The sequence below is a fragment of the Oncorhynchus keta genome, chromosome 28 (assembly GCF_023373465.1).
Source record: "Oncorhynchus keta strain PuntledgeMale-10-30-2019 chromosome 28, Oket_V2, whole genome shotgun sequence".
NCBI classification, from domain to species: Eukaryota; Metazoa; Chordata; class Actinopteri; order Salmoniformes; family Salmonidae; genus Oncorhynchus; species Oncorhynchus keta.
In genome coordinates this window covers 71,273,826-71,291,469 of record NC_068448.1, presented here as the reverse complement: position 1 = coordinate 71,291,469, position 17,644 = coordinate 71,273,826, and the positions used below count along the sequence as shown (strand labels likewise).

At 43.2% G+C, this 17,644-nt stretch overlaps 1 protein-coding gene across 1 annotated transcript in view; it reads left to right on the top strand.

Moving 5' to 3' along the window:
• The first annotated feature begins 427 nt into the window (after positions 1-427).
• The window catches only part of LOC118361196 (activin receptor type-2B), a 71,438-nt gene continuing 54,221 nt past the window's right edge, over positions 428-17,644 (top strand). The window contains exon 1 of the mRNA XM_052483778.1: positions 428-871. Coding sequence (XP_052339738.1) covers positions 820-871 — 52 coding nt within the window. The 5' untranslated portion in view covers positions 428-819. The remainder of the gene's footprint in view (positions 872-17,644) is intronic.

The window sequence follows — 17,644 nt, the reverse complement described above, 5'->3', positions numbered from 1 at the left end:
TTGGTTTAATTGACTTGATCCCCATGATGCCTAAGATAAATAAACATATTGTAATGAAAGCATACTTACCTTTATAAAAAGCAGAACATAGTGTGCAGCATTTTCCAAAAATCAAACCAGGTTTTCTTTCCAACCACTTTTGTTAAGCCAAAAATAGGTTGCTGTTTAGATGTAGGCATCAGCAATTCCCTCCACATATTATATATTTTTGCCTGTTGACCTTTATTATCAACGTCTAGTAGCCTCTGATTTAATTCCCTCTATGTCCTACTACCTGCCTAGTATTTTGCTCCAGGATTGCTGCACTGCACTCCACCCCATGCCTCTTTGATTGCATTCCTGAATTTTATTTAAACATCCGGGTTTTCCCACTGACTGTGCTTACTCTGGCTTACTCCCCTCTCAGAAGCCATCTTGGACTCAGTTCAGTTTCTTGCATGTGAATGTCGGACCCTGTCCTCAGCGACTCACGACAACAGAGTAGAAACAGAGTAGAAACGGTTAACGCGCACCGCGGAGCGAGACATTTGTTTATTTATATCATCGAGTTTATTTTACCTTGTCGATTTTACATCCTGGAATCGACCGATCCTTTCCCGATGGATTTGTTTATATGTAAAACTTACTTCTAGCCCGTGCAATTTTGTTGCATTGGGGGACTGTACACACAAAAGCAACGCGAACTCTTGGTGCTGTGGACATCGAAGGCCTTGGGTCATTTGGCTCGTTGTGTAATGCCGATCATCTTTTTAAATGTTCGCAAAGGAAAAGAGGTTAGAAAGGAGAACATCTGGTGTGTTTCTTTTTAATTAAAGGAATATGTTTGCTTCCTGGCTGACTTTTGCACTTCTTCTGGGAACTTTTTGTGCAGGTAAGCAAGCACCCTATTATGTCATATCGATTATTGAGGTTAGTGTCTTGTCAATCAGTTATAGACTGTATCCAGTGATTTGAAATTGCAAGAGAGTCGCAAAACACCAATTCTGATTATTCTAATAATGTAGAGACAATCCAGGGTTAACATGCTGTAGGTAGTCGTCTGGCTATTGATATTGCCTTAATAAGATATAAATGATAGTTGTCAAATGGCATTGAATAGCTAATGCAGTAATTCAATAGTTGACATCTTGTTTATGTTATTTTAATAAGTAACGATGCGAGAGGTTATTATAGGCTTCTCGATGCAGTGATTCATTGTCTATAAAGATCAATAAGTAGATCGCAACCACATATAATTTCCGAATTATTTAGATTATTTTGTCATATCAATTGTCAAGGCTCAGTGATTAAAATAGATGTATCGTTTTTATTAGACTATATATTTTATTTGCGTATGGCAGCTCGTAATTCATATTTCCGCCAAATATGTGGCCTCATAATGTTTCAAAGATCATTTAAATATAGAAGTGTGGTAATCTATTGGAAAATACAGAAATATGCAAGAGATCCACAAGCTAATTTGAAGTGTTTGCACGTTTATAAGACACATTTATCCGTGTAGTTTGTCCTGTGTAGATAACATTTTTTTTAAGCACGAGTGAAGATTTCTCTCCCCATTGAGGCGCATGACAGGGAGGTGTTGATACTGGAATGAATGATACTTATTTAAGATCACAACAAGTAGTAGAATTCCACACTTATTTAACAGAGCCCATTATCACGTAGCCTAGCCTAATAGTTTTTGTTGTAACAAAAAATAATGTATGCTTTGGCTTTGGGGTTTTCCAAATAGTTTTTTTTTACAAGTATTCTACTCAGGATTTCCACGCAAATTGGAATGAATTAAACGTGATTGTTCTGTTGTGTAGCTCCCTCCTCTAAAATGGCTCTTGTGTCTATTTTTGTTTTTGTTGAAATAAAATGATTTATGTCACATATCTGAAAATTTATCAAGGTAATGAATCACTTTGTGTATGATTACCATTCATTCCAAAGCACAGACACAAATTATGCTTGTTGTCAAACACTATCCTAATATCTTGATACTTTGGTAATTGGTTACAAAGTGGCAATTCTGGATAGTTAGCCAATACAGTGTTGCCTGGCTCCCTGTACTGCTTCCTCCGGCCAAATGCGGAAGATTCTATTGTGAGTCGTCAGGCTAAATGCAGTGTAGGTTCAATGCATTCTACAGTTTTTTGGTTAGCCTAGATAAAAGTTCACAAGGCCGCGGAGCCAGACATATTACCAGGACGCGTGCTCCGAACATGCCCTGACCAGCCAGCAAGTGTCTTCACTGACATTTTCAAGCTCTCCCAATCTGTAATACCTACATTTCAAGCAGACCACCATAGTTCCTGTGCCCAAGAACACCAAGGTAACCTGTCTAAATGACTATCGCCCCTTAACACTCACATCTGTAGCCATGAAATGGTTTGAAAGGCTGGTCTTGGCTCACATCAACACCATAGACACCCAGGACTCACTCTAATTTGGAAGCTGCCCAACAGATCCACAGATGATGACAATCTCTATTGCACTCCACACTGCCCTCTCCCACCTGGACAAGAGGAACACCTAAGTGAGAATGCTGTTCATTGACTACAGCTCAGCGTTCAACACCATAGTACCCTCCAAGATCATAAACTCCGGACCCAGGGACTGAACATCTCGATCTGCAACTAGATCCTGGACTTCCTGGCAGGTCTCCCCAGGTGGTGAGGGTAGGCAATACATCCACCACGCTGACCCTCAACACAGGTGCCCCTCAGGGGTGTGTGCTTAGTCCTCTCTAACACCAATATTAAGTTTGCAGACAACACAAAAGTGGTTGGCCTGATCACCATGACGACGGTGAGACCGCCTATAGGGATGAGGTCAGAGACCTGGCAGTGTGGTGTCAGGGAAAACAACCTCTCCCTCAACGTCAGCAAGACAAAGGAGCTGATCTAGGACTACAGGAAACGGAGAACCGAGGACGTCCCCATTCACATCAACAGGGCTGTAGTAGAGCGGGTTGAGAGCTTCATGTTCACATCACTAAGTATCTATCATGGTCCAATCCCACCAACACATTCGTGAAACAGAAACGACAACGCCTCTTCCACCACAGGAGGCTGAAAGAAGGTAGTGCGTACGGCCCAGAACATCACTGGGGCTGAGCTACCGATGCACTAAGTCTGGAACCAACAGGATCCTGAACAGTTACCTCCACCAAGCCATAAGACTGCTAAATAGTTAACCAAATAGCTACCTGGGCTAACTTTTTAACTATCTGCATTGAACTGTTTTTTTGACTCCTCACACGCTGCAGCTACTGTTTATCTATCCTGTTGCCCAGTCACTTTATCCCTACCTATATGTACATATCTACCTCAATACCAGAAACGTAGTCCTTTCAACCATCCAAGTCCTAAAGATCACGAGGGATTTGATAGGTCAATGGCAATACTCTTGGTTTCTTGTAAGCAACAGAAAGATATGTCTTCAATACACAACCAAAACATTTGGGCTACTATTGAACATGTATTTTCCCTTTTCTGAGCCAGTCCGTGGGAAGAGACAAGTCATTGTCATGCAACATGCCAAATCATCGCTGCCACTCAGATCATTAGCAGCCAGAATAGTAAAATGGTTTTGCAATGCTGTAAGAAGGGTCCCGTAAAATGATCTGTTTTGGCTGCTAGATGCGTTGTGTAATGGCCTCACTGATTCCGTGGCTCCCTGGATAGCAGCAGAGGTAGTAAATATGCAGCTTCGCTGTGCTCTGCTCTTTTCAGCTGATCATCCACTCTGTTGAGACAAAGGAACGCCAGATCCCTGCCCATGCTCTCTCCATCTCTCCCTCCTCTACCTCTCTCTCTCCTCCTTTACCGCTCTCTCCTCTTCTACTTCTCTCTTTCTCGCTTTCTCCCTCCTACCTCTCCCGTCTCTACCTCTCCCCCTCTCTCCCTCCTCTACCTCTTTCTTTCGCTCTCTCTTTCTCTCTACCTCTCTTTCTCTCTCTCTCCTGGCAGGAGATGCTGACCTGAGTCATAGCATCTCTCTCCTCACTCACTCCTGTCGATTCATTGGCTTTTGCTGAGTGGAGGAGAGACTGCGATTGTCCCGTATCGTCTATGACAGCACGGCGTCAGCCGAGGCAAGGGCTGCATGTCCCGGTGTCGATTGACCTTGCCCACCATATGTGTGTGTGTGCATGTGCTGTGTGAGAGCAGGACATGGGGTTTGGAATGCTTTTAGTGCTCTCTTTGTAAAGTCACTGAATCAGTAACAATGTGGTGTGTCTGTGTGTGCTGTGCTGTGCTGGATTTTCAAAGGTTTGGCCACATGGTGTAGTGGGGGAGGGTTGCTCCTCTGGTCTATAATGGCCACTGCTTTACCCTCTCTTCTCTACCTGAGAAACAACATCTAGCCCATTTCTGCATATAGTCCCAAGATTTGCAGTTGAATGCATTTATCATTTTCATATGGATACATTTTATAGTGCATTGACAGAGAATTAGGGAGGGGGAGTGTAAGAGGGGGACAAACACTGTGGGGGATGGGTAGCCTCTAGCAGGCGTAGAGATTTAAAGTGACAGGGTCTATTTTCCCCCCCTGCCAAGAAACAAAGATGTTGAGCTGTAGGAGATTCATGGCATAGGTGTTTGGGAGAGAATCGGTCAGTTTCTTTTCCAAAAAGGATGAATGTGTGAGCCCACAAAAGGTTGTGATTTTGTTTTGAGCTTTTCCCTCAATGAAATCCATGAATCAATCTTCCTCATAAAGATGTCAGCCCCCCACACACACACACACTTTAACATGAGGGACTGGCTGGAATTCTGCCCTGAAACTCCCAACCCCATGCTTGACTCCATGCTGTTCATTCATAAACACTTGTATTCGTTATCATGTTTGCTCAGTCATTTCCTAGAATGTAACAAAACAAGCAGAAATTAATCTCATTGCATAGAAATCTGGCCCCCGCAGCAAAATCATTCTCAATGCTTGTTGTGAAAGCAAATCTCACATAGAAAAAGCAGTGATTGTTCAATAGCAAGTACAAATGGGCCTATTGTAAAGAAATAGGCTATGACCATGATCGAATTAATACACATCAGCTTCAGTTGAATGTGACAACGTGGCGAACTGAAGCAACGCGAAGGTAGACTTTTCTTCATCACCTCTGTGCAAAAGTCTTGTTTTTGAGAGTGGGGTTCAGAATCGGACACATTTACAGCAGCCAGCCTAGAGTGAGAGAAGAAGGAAGCAGCGAGTTTGGTTGGAGCGACGAGGGAGATCTGCGCTGGCTGTGGAATTTCCTCGTCGTCCGCCTCACGCTGTGAGAGGCTTAGTACGCTCCTTCATAACATGTTGCGCAAACACAGTAAGAAATGTATACAATGCACCACTTGCATGCCTTCCTTATGTGATTGGCTTCGGTCCCTGAAAGTGAAGTATCGTTGCTTCCATTAATCTGTCGGTTTATACAACGGCTTCTTTCCTAATTCACCTGCAGATCTCCAAAACCCACAGAAAGATTCAGGGGCTAATTTGATAAGCACAGATCAAAACTCTGGTTACAACATGGATGTGCTTTGGGCTCCCTTCTCCCAGTTTATGGGAAACATGAGCCGTCCATGTTTGACTCTACTGCTGCGGCTTGGCACAAATCGCGACTCATGGCAGGTTTGAACCCAACCAAATGTATTCAATGGAGCACAGCGGCCCAGTGAGCGATTACATTTTTCTCGCCCACAGCAAAGACGCTGTGCGAAAGGAAATGGAACATGATTGCATTGACTGTGTATTGACAGAGTGGCTGAATTGATGATTGTGTAGGAGTAAATGTATGATGTGCTGCCTATTTGGAAAAAGCACACAAACACTGATTTACTCTTGATAGACTAATGCAAGTACAGTTAGTGACTACAGGCTTATTTTGCTGTATTTGCCAGATGTTCCATCTATTTGCTAAACTGAAGCATTAATAGAATCTCTCCTAACCGCTATTAATATCGGTTGTTACAGGAGACAGAAGATCATAAGGCAGAGCGGATTGCAGTTGTCATCTTTAGTGCACTGGCTGCTCCATGGTTTCTAAGTTCAACTTTATCCTAATGCTCCCATGTCTTCATCCTTGCCGTTCCTGGTGGGGCAATGTTGACTCCTTTAGCTAACTGCCATGATGAGGCCTCATGCATAGTTGTTTGCCTGCTGGAAACTGTCATTGACCGTGCTCATGCTTGATGCTTGGAGATGGGCAACCCTTAAGCCTATACGCCTATAGAGATGGTTGAGATTAGTTTACTTTTAAGAGAGCGGAATTTCATTTGCACTGTTTATCACCGCCCTTGTGAACTTTTTTCCTCTGCATGGGCCTGGGATACATGCTGAGTGCTGACAAACAGGCATTGCTTGCCAAACCTTGGATAATGTCTCAGGTTAGTTATATCCTGTCCCCAATTCTATTATTTCTGAAGTGCGAGTGCAGTGTTTGAAGTGGGAATGCTTGTGAGCGTCCCAGCTCGGTTGTGTGCTGCTGAGAAGCCACAGTGTTCTGGCCCCAGCGTTTGTTTACCTATGCTGATAACACGTATCTGGGCAAAGCCGCATGGGTGGAATGCGGTACATAAACAATGATATTTGGCAAGGCCTTATCTTGCAGGGGGCTGCGTCGTACATCATACGCAGCACTCAAAGTCCTCCTGAACATGCAGTGGGATGGGACTAGCCAAGTGTTTGCTGTTCGACGATACCTGCCACGTTTCATAGCATGATAATGTATTACCAATGTTTACTGTTTAGCACAAAACGCAGAGATCAAGCTTTTAGAGTCAATTTCATATCCCGCTTGGGAAATGCATGGACAGCATCCAACTATCTAGATTCTACCCATATCCACTTTCATGGTTTTTCTCTTCAGAAAACAAATGAGATTCCAATCTGGCTCTTTTATCTCTTTTGCCTAACTGCAGATTATATGGTACCCAAATTCTTATACAATTATGGGATATTCTTGACCATTAGGGGCCACGGCAGAAGCCTCTAGTTAATGAAATATTGTAAGAACTGATGCTGTGTTCTCTGTTCTGTAGCAGGAGTACCGTGCTGTGCTCTGTCCTTATAGAAAGTTGCCAGAACATTCTCTTCTCTACATTTTGAGTTGAACACCAATGCCAGACCGATACCATGACTTCAACACTCTATCCCCAGCCGCTAGACACTTTGATCTACAGGAATCAAATGAGTCTAAGCAATATGGTGGAAACTCAACCTGACCTACAAGACAGATTGGGTAGGTGGAACTATTTCCCAATACTACTTCCACCAACCCAGTCCACCCAGAGCCACGGGAAATGTCTAGAGGATTTGGCAATCAATCAAATATATTTATAAATCCCTTCTTACATCAGCTGATGTCACAAAGTGCTGTACAGAAACCCAGCTTAAAACCCCAAACAGCAAGCAATGCAGGTGTAGAAGCACGGTGGCTAGGAAAAACTCCCTAGAAAGGCCAGAACCTAGGAAGAAACCTATAGAGGAACCAGGCTCTGAGGGGTGGCCAGTCCTCTTCTGGCTGTGCCGGGTGGAGATAATAACAGAACATGGCCAAAATGTTCATAAATGACCAGCATGGTCAAATAATAATAATCATAGTGGTTGTAGAGGGTGCAACAGGTCAGCACCTCAGGAGTAAATTGGCTTTTCATAGCCGATCGTTCAGAGTATCTCTACCGCTCCTGCTGTCTCTAGAGAGTTGAAAACAGCAGGTCTGGGACAGGTAGCACATCCGGTGAACAGGTCCGGGTTCCATAGCCGTAGGCAGAACAGTTGAAACTGGAGCAGCAGCACGGCCAGGTGGACTGGGGACAGCAAGGAGTTATCAAGCCAGGTAGTCCTGGGGTTTGTTTTTGGCTAGGGTTTGGTTTTGCACTGGGGCATAATTATCTTTCCCTCTGTCCTCTGATTTTCTGCTCCACCCATTCTGCCCATTTCAGAGAGAAGTGGTTGCAACAACTTTAACTCACTGTGAGTGCTAGGGGGGAGGGGGTGGCTGCTGGTTTTGGAGCTCCTTTCATTGTGGGATTGATGGCCCTCATGCTCCCGTGTCTGAAAGAAGCCTCCTCTTCCCCCAGAGGACCTGCGGGGTGGCTCCCCCCTCCTAGGTCTCTCCTCTCTAGAGGCCATTTGTCTAAGAATCTGGGTCCCCTTTCTGGTGGGGCAGACCCAGCCCCTATCTAGGGCCCCCCCATCTGCTTTTGTGTCTCACACACTGACCCACCCCTCCTCCTGTGCTGAGATGTCAGGCAGGCTGCTGCTGAGGCCTGTTTGCGCAGCCCGTGGGCCCCATGCTGGGGGTGGGACTGGGAGAGGAGGCAGGGGGGATGGGGCATGGTGGTCAGTCACCCATTCCCCTTTTGAGTTTAGTAGGATATTGACACCACCTCCCTCAGATCGGGGGGGGGTGAGAACAAAGATTCCCATTTTATGTCTGGGTTGGCCTCTGGAGGACGCAGACGTGTGAAGGACTGTCCTGCGATGTGTGGATTAGGGATGTTAACTTTAACCGCGTGAATATTTAAACAATAGGGCCAAGAAAGGTGGGTTATTTAGGACAAACAGTCTGGGTTGGCTAAGAATCAAAGGATTGTTGACATGTAAAATATTTTTCCTCTCCAAATGTTTATTGAAAGCATCAATTAATTTGCACAATGATCAGTTGCTAGGGAAGCTCACTTTTGCCACAGATTTCTCGCTCTCCATACCAGCTCAAAAATGTCTACGTCCTAACTCAACATTTCCAGGTAGTTGAATATGCATTAGAGGTCGACCGATCATGATTTTTCAACACCGATTATGATTATTGGGGGGCCAAAAACCGAGGGCCGATTTAATTATTTGTTGTTGTAATAATGACAATTATAACAATACTGAATGAACACTTATTTTAACTTAATATAATACATCAATAAAATCACTTTAGCCTCAAATAAATAATGAAACATGTTCAATTTGGTTTAAGTAATGCAAAAACAAAGTGCTGGAGAAGAAAGTAAAATTGTAATATGTGCCATGTAAGAAAGCTAATGTTTAAGTTCCTTGCTCAGAACATGAGAACATATGAAAGCTGGTGGTTCCTTTTAACATGAGTCTTCAATATTCCCAGGTAAGAAGTTTTAGGTTGTAGGTATTATAGGAATTATAGGACTATTTCTCTCTCTACGATTTGTATTTCCTATACCTTTGACTATTGGATGTTCTTATAGGCACTTTAGTATTGCCAGTGTAACAGTATAGCTTCCGTCCCTCTCCTCGCCGCTACCTGGGCTCGAACCAGGAACACATCGACCACAGCCACCCTCGAAGCAGCGTTACCCATGCAGAGCAAGGGGAACAACCACTCCAAGTCTCAGTGACTGACGTTTGAAACGCTATTAGCGTGCACCTCGCAAACTAGCTAGCCATTTCACATCAGTTACACCGGCCCAATCTCGGGAGTTGATGGACTTGAAGTCATAAATAGCACAATGCTTGGAGCATTGCGAAGAGCTGCTGGCAAAACGCACGAAAGTGCTGTTTGAATGAATGCTTACGAGCCTGCTGGTGCCTACCACCACTCAGTCAGACTGCTCTATCAAATCAGACTTAATAACATAATAACACACAGAAATACGAGCCTTAGTTTCCGGATTCTACCATATTAATGAACTATCATCTCGAAAATGAAACGTTTATACTTTCAGTGAAATACAGAACCGTTCCGTATTTTATCCATCGGGTGGCATCCATCAGTCTAAATATTCTTGTTACATTGCACAACCTTCAATGTTATGTCATAATTACGTACAATTCTGGCAAATTAATTCGCAATGAGCCAGGCGGCCCAAACTGTTGCATATACCCTGACTCTGAGTGCAATGAACGCAAGAGAAGTGACACAATTTCACCTGGGTAATATTGCCTGCTAACCTGGATTTCCTTTAGCTAAATATGCAGGTTTAAAAATATATACTTCTGTGTATTGATTTTGAGAAAGGCATTGATGGTTATGGTTAGGTACACATTGGAGCAACGACAGTCCTTTTTCGCGAATGCGCACGGCGTCAATTATATGCAATGCAGGACATGCTAGATAAACTAGTAATATCATCAACCATGTGTAGTTATAACTAGTGATTATAATTGATTATTTTTTATAAGATAAGTTTAATACCAGCTAGCAACCTACCTTGGCTTCTTTAAAAGAAAAAGGGGTGGATCAGCTTAATATTGCCTTGGCTTCTTACTGCATTCGCGTAAAAGGCAGGCTTCTCGTGAGTCAGGTGGTTAGAGCGTTGGACTAGTTAACCGTAAGGTTGCAAGATTGAATCCCTGAGCTGACAAGTTAAAAATCTGTTGTTCTGTCCCTGAACAAGGCAGTTAACCCACCGTTCCTAGGCCGTCATTGAAAATAAGAATGTGTTCTTAACTGACTTACCTAGTTAAATAAAGTTGTAAAATAAATAAATTAATAATAATCGGCAAAATCGGTGTCCAAAAATACAGATTTCCGATTGTTGTGAAAACTTGAAATCGGCCCTAATTAATCGGCCATTTCCATTAATCGGTCGACCTCTAATATGCATGTAGGATATGTTTCTTCATTTGTAGTATTATGTGCCGATTTCCATCTATCCATGTTGCAGAGGGTTAAGGCCAAAGAGTTGAATCTTGGTTTCATCAGACCAGAGAATCCAGTTTCTCACAGTCTGAGAGTCCTTTAGGTGCCTTTTCACAAACTCCAAGCAGGCTGTCCTGTACCTTTTACTGAGGAGTGGCTTCTGTCTGGCCACTCTAAAGTGGCCAGATTGGTGGAGTGCTGCAGAGATGGTTGTCCTTCCGCAAGGTTCTCCCATCTCCACAAAGGAACTCTGGAGCTCTGTCAGAGTGACCATCGGCAACATAGTCTGACTGAAGGCCATGTTACATTTGTCCTGGATGCGGCCTACATTTTTCAACTTCCCAAGCAGTTTGTCTGTCGTTAAGCTAGTTCACACCAAATCAAAGTTTTGGTATTAAAAAATGATGCCAATCGTCTAGATGGGGCCAACCCGTTCCATTAAATTGGGCTCCCGAGTGGCGCAATGGTCTAAAGCACTGCATCTCAGTGCTAGAGGTGTCACTACAGAACCTGGTTAGATTCCAGGCTGTTGTATCACAATCGGCCGTGATTGGTAGTCCAATAGGGCGGCGCACAATTGGCCCAACATCGTCCAGGTTAGAGTTTGGCCGGGGTAGGCAATTTATTGTAAATAAGAATTTGTTCTAAATTGACTTGCCTAGTTAAATAAATATTAAATAAAGTCCTGTGTGGCTCAATTGGTGGAGCGTGGCACTTGCAACGCCAGGGTTGTGGGTTTGATTCCCACTGGGGACCAGTAAGAACAAGTATGAAAATGTATGCACTCACTACTGCTCTGGATAAGAGCGTCTGCTTACTGACTAAAATGTAAATGTATGTCGGCTTGCATATTTGGCTAATACATAGGTTACTCTGAACCAGATTGCATGGAATATGAGCACAACGTAACTTCTGGACTGCTTCTGAAAACAAAAGGAAGGACTATCCCCTTTAGATTTCTGGATCTAGATGCAGTGGTGTTTTCTCTCAGATGGATGGGTCAGGTCCCCCCCCCCTCCTTCCTCATCCCCTCACGCCCCATGTCTGTGCTGTGTGTAGACAGGGGAGCGAACTCCCTATTCTCTCCTGCTCTCCCTCCCTTGCTCAACCTTTTTTTTGTTTTGTTTTTTTGATGGAGATGACGGCGGCAGCTGCTCGTCTGGTTTCTTCCTCATCCGCCGTCTCCAGATGGAGGCGTACACTGGTTCACGTAGACTCCCAGGCTCCTCTGGTGACCCTCCCGTCTCGGGCCCAGCTGTCGCAGACCGTCAACACACACTTACAAGCAGACGTCTGTTTGACCATTTCTCTGATGTCTTCGGCATCCTGTTCCAGCACGGCCTTGATCTGGCTGAGAGGGAGCAAAAGGTTAAAAAAAAATAGTATTTCAGACCTTGAAGCAATTTTTCTATGCCTTTTAAAAAAACGATTGACGTTGCCTGTGACTCAGCTTCATCATACATTTGTATCATATTGTAAGCCAAGGCCACAGTCAAAACGTTGCTGTTCTATTCTTGTTTAATTTAATGTCACCGTGACCGTCTAGAGAACATACATTCACTATTGATGGACAATTGAGATTTTGGAGGAGTGTGTGAGAGGGTCACATATTCCCCCAGTCCTGAGAGGGGTAGCAGGCCGAACCATAGACATGGTGATGGGCAAGATCCTCTCGAGTGGTTGGGGGAGGGAAGGGGGGCGGGGCAGCGACAGAGGGAGAGGGTCACTGGGGGCGCGTCTTTGTCATGGTAAACCCAGTGACTTGACCACCTGCTGTGAATAAGGCTCCAACAATGGCTGTCTACAGCTGCATGGGAAATGGACAGCCCCCAAGGATGTAGACTGACTCTGAAAACTTTATCACACCACTGGGGGAACTGTAAATATTACAGGATAATTTTCAGAATTGAGTAGCCTACATTTACAGCGCTAACATTTCCTCTGAGCTTAATTTGAGAAAATAGTGAGTGGAGGTCATGCTTCAGGCTGTGTGATTATTTTAAATATAGGGTAGACTAACACAAGCTGGCTAATAGGGGGCTCAGCATGTTCCTATTGGCTATTTGTTAGGGTTACGTTCAGGTCTAGGAAACTTCCCCCACGGCCAAATCCTATGACAAAATATTTACACAACTCATACTTTTGCGTCAGTAAGTATTTCGCCCTTAACATTTCTGTCTGGCAGTTGTGAGATGCTTTGAAAGAGAACCTCGGGAGTTATGCCCATCTCTCCCTGGTGCTGCTGAGGCTCAGTTGGTGCTTTGTGGGTCCATTGTCTAGGGTCCTTTTGTACTGTCACTGAGGGCAAACACTGATTGATCGCCACACATTAAGCCATAGGCTAATATTATGCTGTCACTGTCAGATGGGTGGCAGTGTATTCCGAGCCACGCAGACTGATAAATGAGGCTGAAACATTTCAGAGGCCTGGAACCAAGTAAATCCTAACCTCATTTTGAAAACTGTGCAGCTGAGTTGCCTTGCGCTGTGTGGCCAGAGTTCTGTATGACTGTGTTACTGTATTCTGTTGCTTTTTGTTGTGGTTGGTGAACACTGGGTGTTTCCCCACCTGCACTACACACACAATGCCAGCTAGATTCATTGATTTCGATGGTTTATATTGTGACAGAGAGGGCCTTCAGAAGGTCAGACCTTTGTAAACGGACCTTGTAGGCAATACTGAATGTGCTGTGCAGTACATTCAGGCCTATGCTATGCCACCTCTGCATAAGGTTTGCGGTTCAGGCCTTGTTGTGACCTAGTTTTGGAAACCCCCACTGAGATTCCAGCGTTCCAGTCGGAAGGTGCCCTCTGCAGAACCTGTTGGTTTGGGATGAGAATGAGAGAATCGCCTGCTCCAATGGCTGTAGCCTGCCTGTACCCAGTCTTCACTCCGAATCCCTCACACACGGCCTCTCATCCTCTCCGTTTCCCTCTCTTTTCCATATGTATTCTTGTCCCCCGATTTGTTATTATTTTTGTTTTGCTCCGTGGTTATGGAGTTGTGGTTGGTGTTTTTCCAGTGTCTATAAATAGCAGAGTATTTGAGTTAGTATCTGAATGAGTGGGAGCAGTGCAGAAGAAAAAGCCCTTTTTGGCATCCAGCTGGCGGCCTGCCAAGGCCTGGCCGAGTGTAGCGTGGCGGCGGAGCCTGCTTTTGGAGGTGATGTAGTAAAAGGGAGTGAAGAGCTGTTTAAAAAAAAAATGTATATATAAATATATCTTCTCTCTCGTCTGGTGTGTGTTTTTTCTTTTTCGATAAATGTAGGCAGCGTTGTGAATGTGAAGAGGCACTGTCTTGTTTTTGTATTTAGGTCGCTGAATGATTATCGTTTGGGGTTTCTTAGAGTAAGCCGAGGTTATGTGAATTGAGTTAGGGCTGGCTTTAATGCTAAAACAAAAGTCTTTGTTGCTTATAATTTTAAAGATACCAATGTTAACTCAGAACCTTCATCCAGAGAACATTTGACTAGTGCTATTTAAGAATTTGCTTCTCTATATGTCAGAAAATAAATGCAATTTGTTCCGAATTAAAGACCATGTCTGTCTTATCAAAGATTGAATCCCTTGACACTTTGTCTAGAATATGAGGCATGGCTGTTCTTTGATAAACCTTTGGACTGCATTTAATGTCCAGGCATAGCCATCAAACATATATGGTTGGTTTGCCAGATATTTGTGTGTGTGTCTGAGACGTATATGATCATTAATAATCTTGGTGATAATCTAACACGTAGTGATGCAGATATGCAGAATGCTGCAATGTGATCATATGGATTTGAAAATGAACTGCTCATTGAAACCTCATTATGGCCCAAACCTTGTTATTGGCCTTGGGTTTTTGAGACACAACAGAGCACCTGTCTTATTGATGTAAGGAATGCCAGCTCAAAGCCTGTTTACTTGAATGGATCTGGCAAAGGTGAATCTGACACTTTGATGGTCTGTGTATAGCGTAGTTTGTGTCTTGTTGTTTTCATTTGTGGGAAACATGCACCGGAACAGCATCTCGCCATTGTCATCACGCTTATTCACCGTGTGAGAAAGATGACCTTGCCTCCCTCACCAGCTATAGGCTTCCATTCAGGGGTATAGTCAAGCCTCCATTCAGGGACATGGAGTGTTTAAAAAAAATGTAGGCCTGTCTCCATAGTGATTAGAGAGGCCTTCTGTCTTAGAGGATATTGAAAAACAGAATAGGGCTTTTGTGAGTGGAGCTTAAATCAGCTATTTCATAAATGAATCACAATGTTGCTATTTCCCAACCCCACAATCTGATTGATTTCTCTTTTCCCCAGCACAACAACTGTTTTATTGCACCTATACAAAACTTGCATAATATCTTTCTGAAAAATAGAATGTTAAGATAATGATATGGTTTGTTTGAACACGGGGGTTTGGAGCTCATGCTAATGTTCAAAATAAATGTTGCAATGTATGAACTTAACTGTCTTTGTTACCAAACTTTGCATCTGTACTGTCCTTCAAGTAATTGTGTTTTTGTAAAATATTCAGTGGATATACAGTGGGGCAAAAAAGTATTTAGTCAGCCACCAATTGTGCAAGTTCTTCCACCTAAAAGGATGAGAGGCCTGTAATTTTCATCATATGACAGACAAAATGAGGGGGAAAAAATCACATTGTAGGATTTTTAATGAATTTATTTGCAAATTTATGTTGTAAAATAAGTATTTGGTCAATAACAACAGTTTATCTCAATACTTTGTTATATACCCTTTGTTGGCAATGACAGAGGTCAAACGTTTTCTCTAAGTCTTCACAAGGTTTTCACACACTGTTGCTGGTATTTTGGCCCATTCCTCCATGCAGATCTCCTCTAGAGCAGTGACGTTTTGGGGCTGTTGCTGGGCAACACGGACTTTCAACTCCCTCCAAAGATTTTCTATGGGTTTGAGATCTGGAGACTGGCTAGGCCACTCCAGGACCTTGAAATGCTTCTTACGAAGCCAGTCCTTCGTGTTTGGGATCATTGTCATGCTGAAAGACCCAGCCACGTTTCATCTTCAATGCCCTTGCTGATGGAAGGAGGTTTTTACTCAAAATCTCATGATACATGGCCCCATTCATTCTTTCCTTTACACGGATCAGTCGTCCTGGTCCCTTTGCAGAAAAACAGCCCCAAAGCGTGATGTTTCCACCCCCATGTTTCACAGTAGGTATGGTGTTCTTTGGATGCAACTCAGCATTCTTTGTCCTTCAAAACACGACGAGTTGAGTTTTTACCAAAAAGTTATATTTTGGTTTCATCTGACCACATGACATTCTCCCAATCTTCTTCTGGATCATCCAAATGGGCCTGGACATGTACTGGCTTAAGCAGGGGGATCTTGCGTGGAGCCCCAGATCGAGGGAGATTATCAGTGGTCTTGTATGTCTTCCATTTCCTAATAATTGTTCCCACAGTTGATTTCTTCAAACCAATTTGCTTACCTATTGCAGATTCAGTCTTCCCAGCCTGGTGCAGGTCTACAATTTTGTTTCTGGTGTCCTTTGACAGCTCTTTGGTCTTGGCCATAGTGGAGTTTGGAGTGTGACGGTTTAAGGTTGTGGACAGGTGTCTTTTATACTGATAACAAGTTCAAACAGGTGCCATTAATACAGGTAACGAGTGGAGGACAGAGGAGCCTCTTAAAGAAGAAGTTACAGGTCTGTGAGAGCCAGAAATGTTGCTTGTTTGTAGGTGACCAAATACTTATTTTCCACCATAATCTGCAAATAAATTAAGAATCCTACAATATGATTTTCTGGATTTTTTTCCGTCTCATTTTCTCTGTCATAATTGAAGTATACCTATGATGAAAATTACAGGCCTCATCTTTTTAAGTGGGAGAACTTGCACAATTGGTGGCTGACTAATTACTTTTTTGCCCCACTGTAGTTTTGAAGTAGTCCTTGTGCATCGAGTTAAAGCAACTCCTACAACTTTGCAGTCATTGGTTTTTTGTTTGGCATACATTTTAAAGTGAACAATCTGAATATCAGCATCACTCTGTTACCGTGGAATTTCCCCGGTGTTGTTTTGGTAACCTGCTTTCCCTGACTCGAATGGCTCCCAAAAAGCCCAGTGTCAGTATTCCAAAGTTCTATTTGTACACTGTCAGTATAAACCTTCACTCTCTAGGCACAGCAAACAAACGGTTCAAGATGCCCTATGCCCATTTATTTTTCATAGTCCTTTTTCCTTTCACTGGCCCTTGCTGACATCAATGTATAGAAAGTGCTAGAACGTAGTTTCTTGCTTATTCTCTCTACACTATTTTTATGGAAAGGTTGCACTCTAGCCTTGACATGAATGTACAGGAAGCTGTTGACAGTTGCTGTTACTTCTAGCTTTTCATTTCTAATGACAAAATTCAAAAAGCACTCGCACACCTATCTCTGTTGCAGGTGTAACAGTTGGATAAGATGAGAAAAAAGAAACCCACACACTGCTCTTGATAGTATCACAGATCTTTAATAAGCTTTACGTATCGGCCTCGCGGCCTTCATCAGAGCTTTTGTGAGTTTTTAAAATGTACACCCTTATGTAGACATTTCTAATGATACGAAAGCCAGCCTTCTGGTTCATTAACTCTTATACCTTGCATTCTATGGAAATATTGACATACATTCTATGTACAGTCTCGTATTCTACAGAAGGTGCTTCGGCCAGAAGGTTGCTGCTCTTCCATGTTGTGGAACTTAATCTTATGTTTTCTTTATCTTACTTTTGTAACTTGACAGGAGTGTCAAAAGATTCTGGAACATTATAAATGCTGGTCGGTTCAATTAACTAGTTATCCCCGCAGCGTCTGGTAACTTGCTCAAGAGGCTAGTCTTACTCCTCAGTAGCTTTAAAAAAATCTTGGATAGATGTCAGTTTCTTGTTACATCTCTCCAGGTTGTGGTCTTTAATACCATTTAGATATTCTTTGTAAAGCCCCATCAGCTATAGCTATGTTTGGTTTGGATGCTTTTGTTCGGTCCACTCAGGCGCTTGTAAAAACTCACATCAACACTTAGATAGAAGAGAAGTCTGTGTCATTTCTTTGGATATTG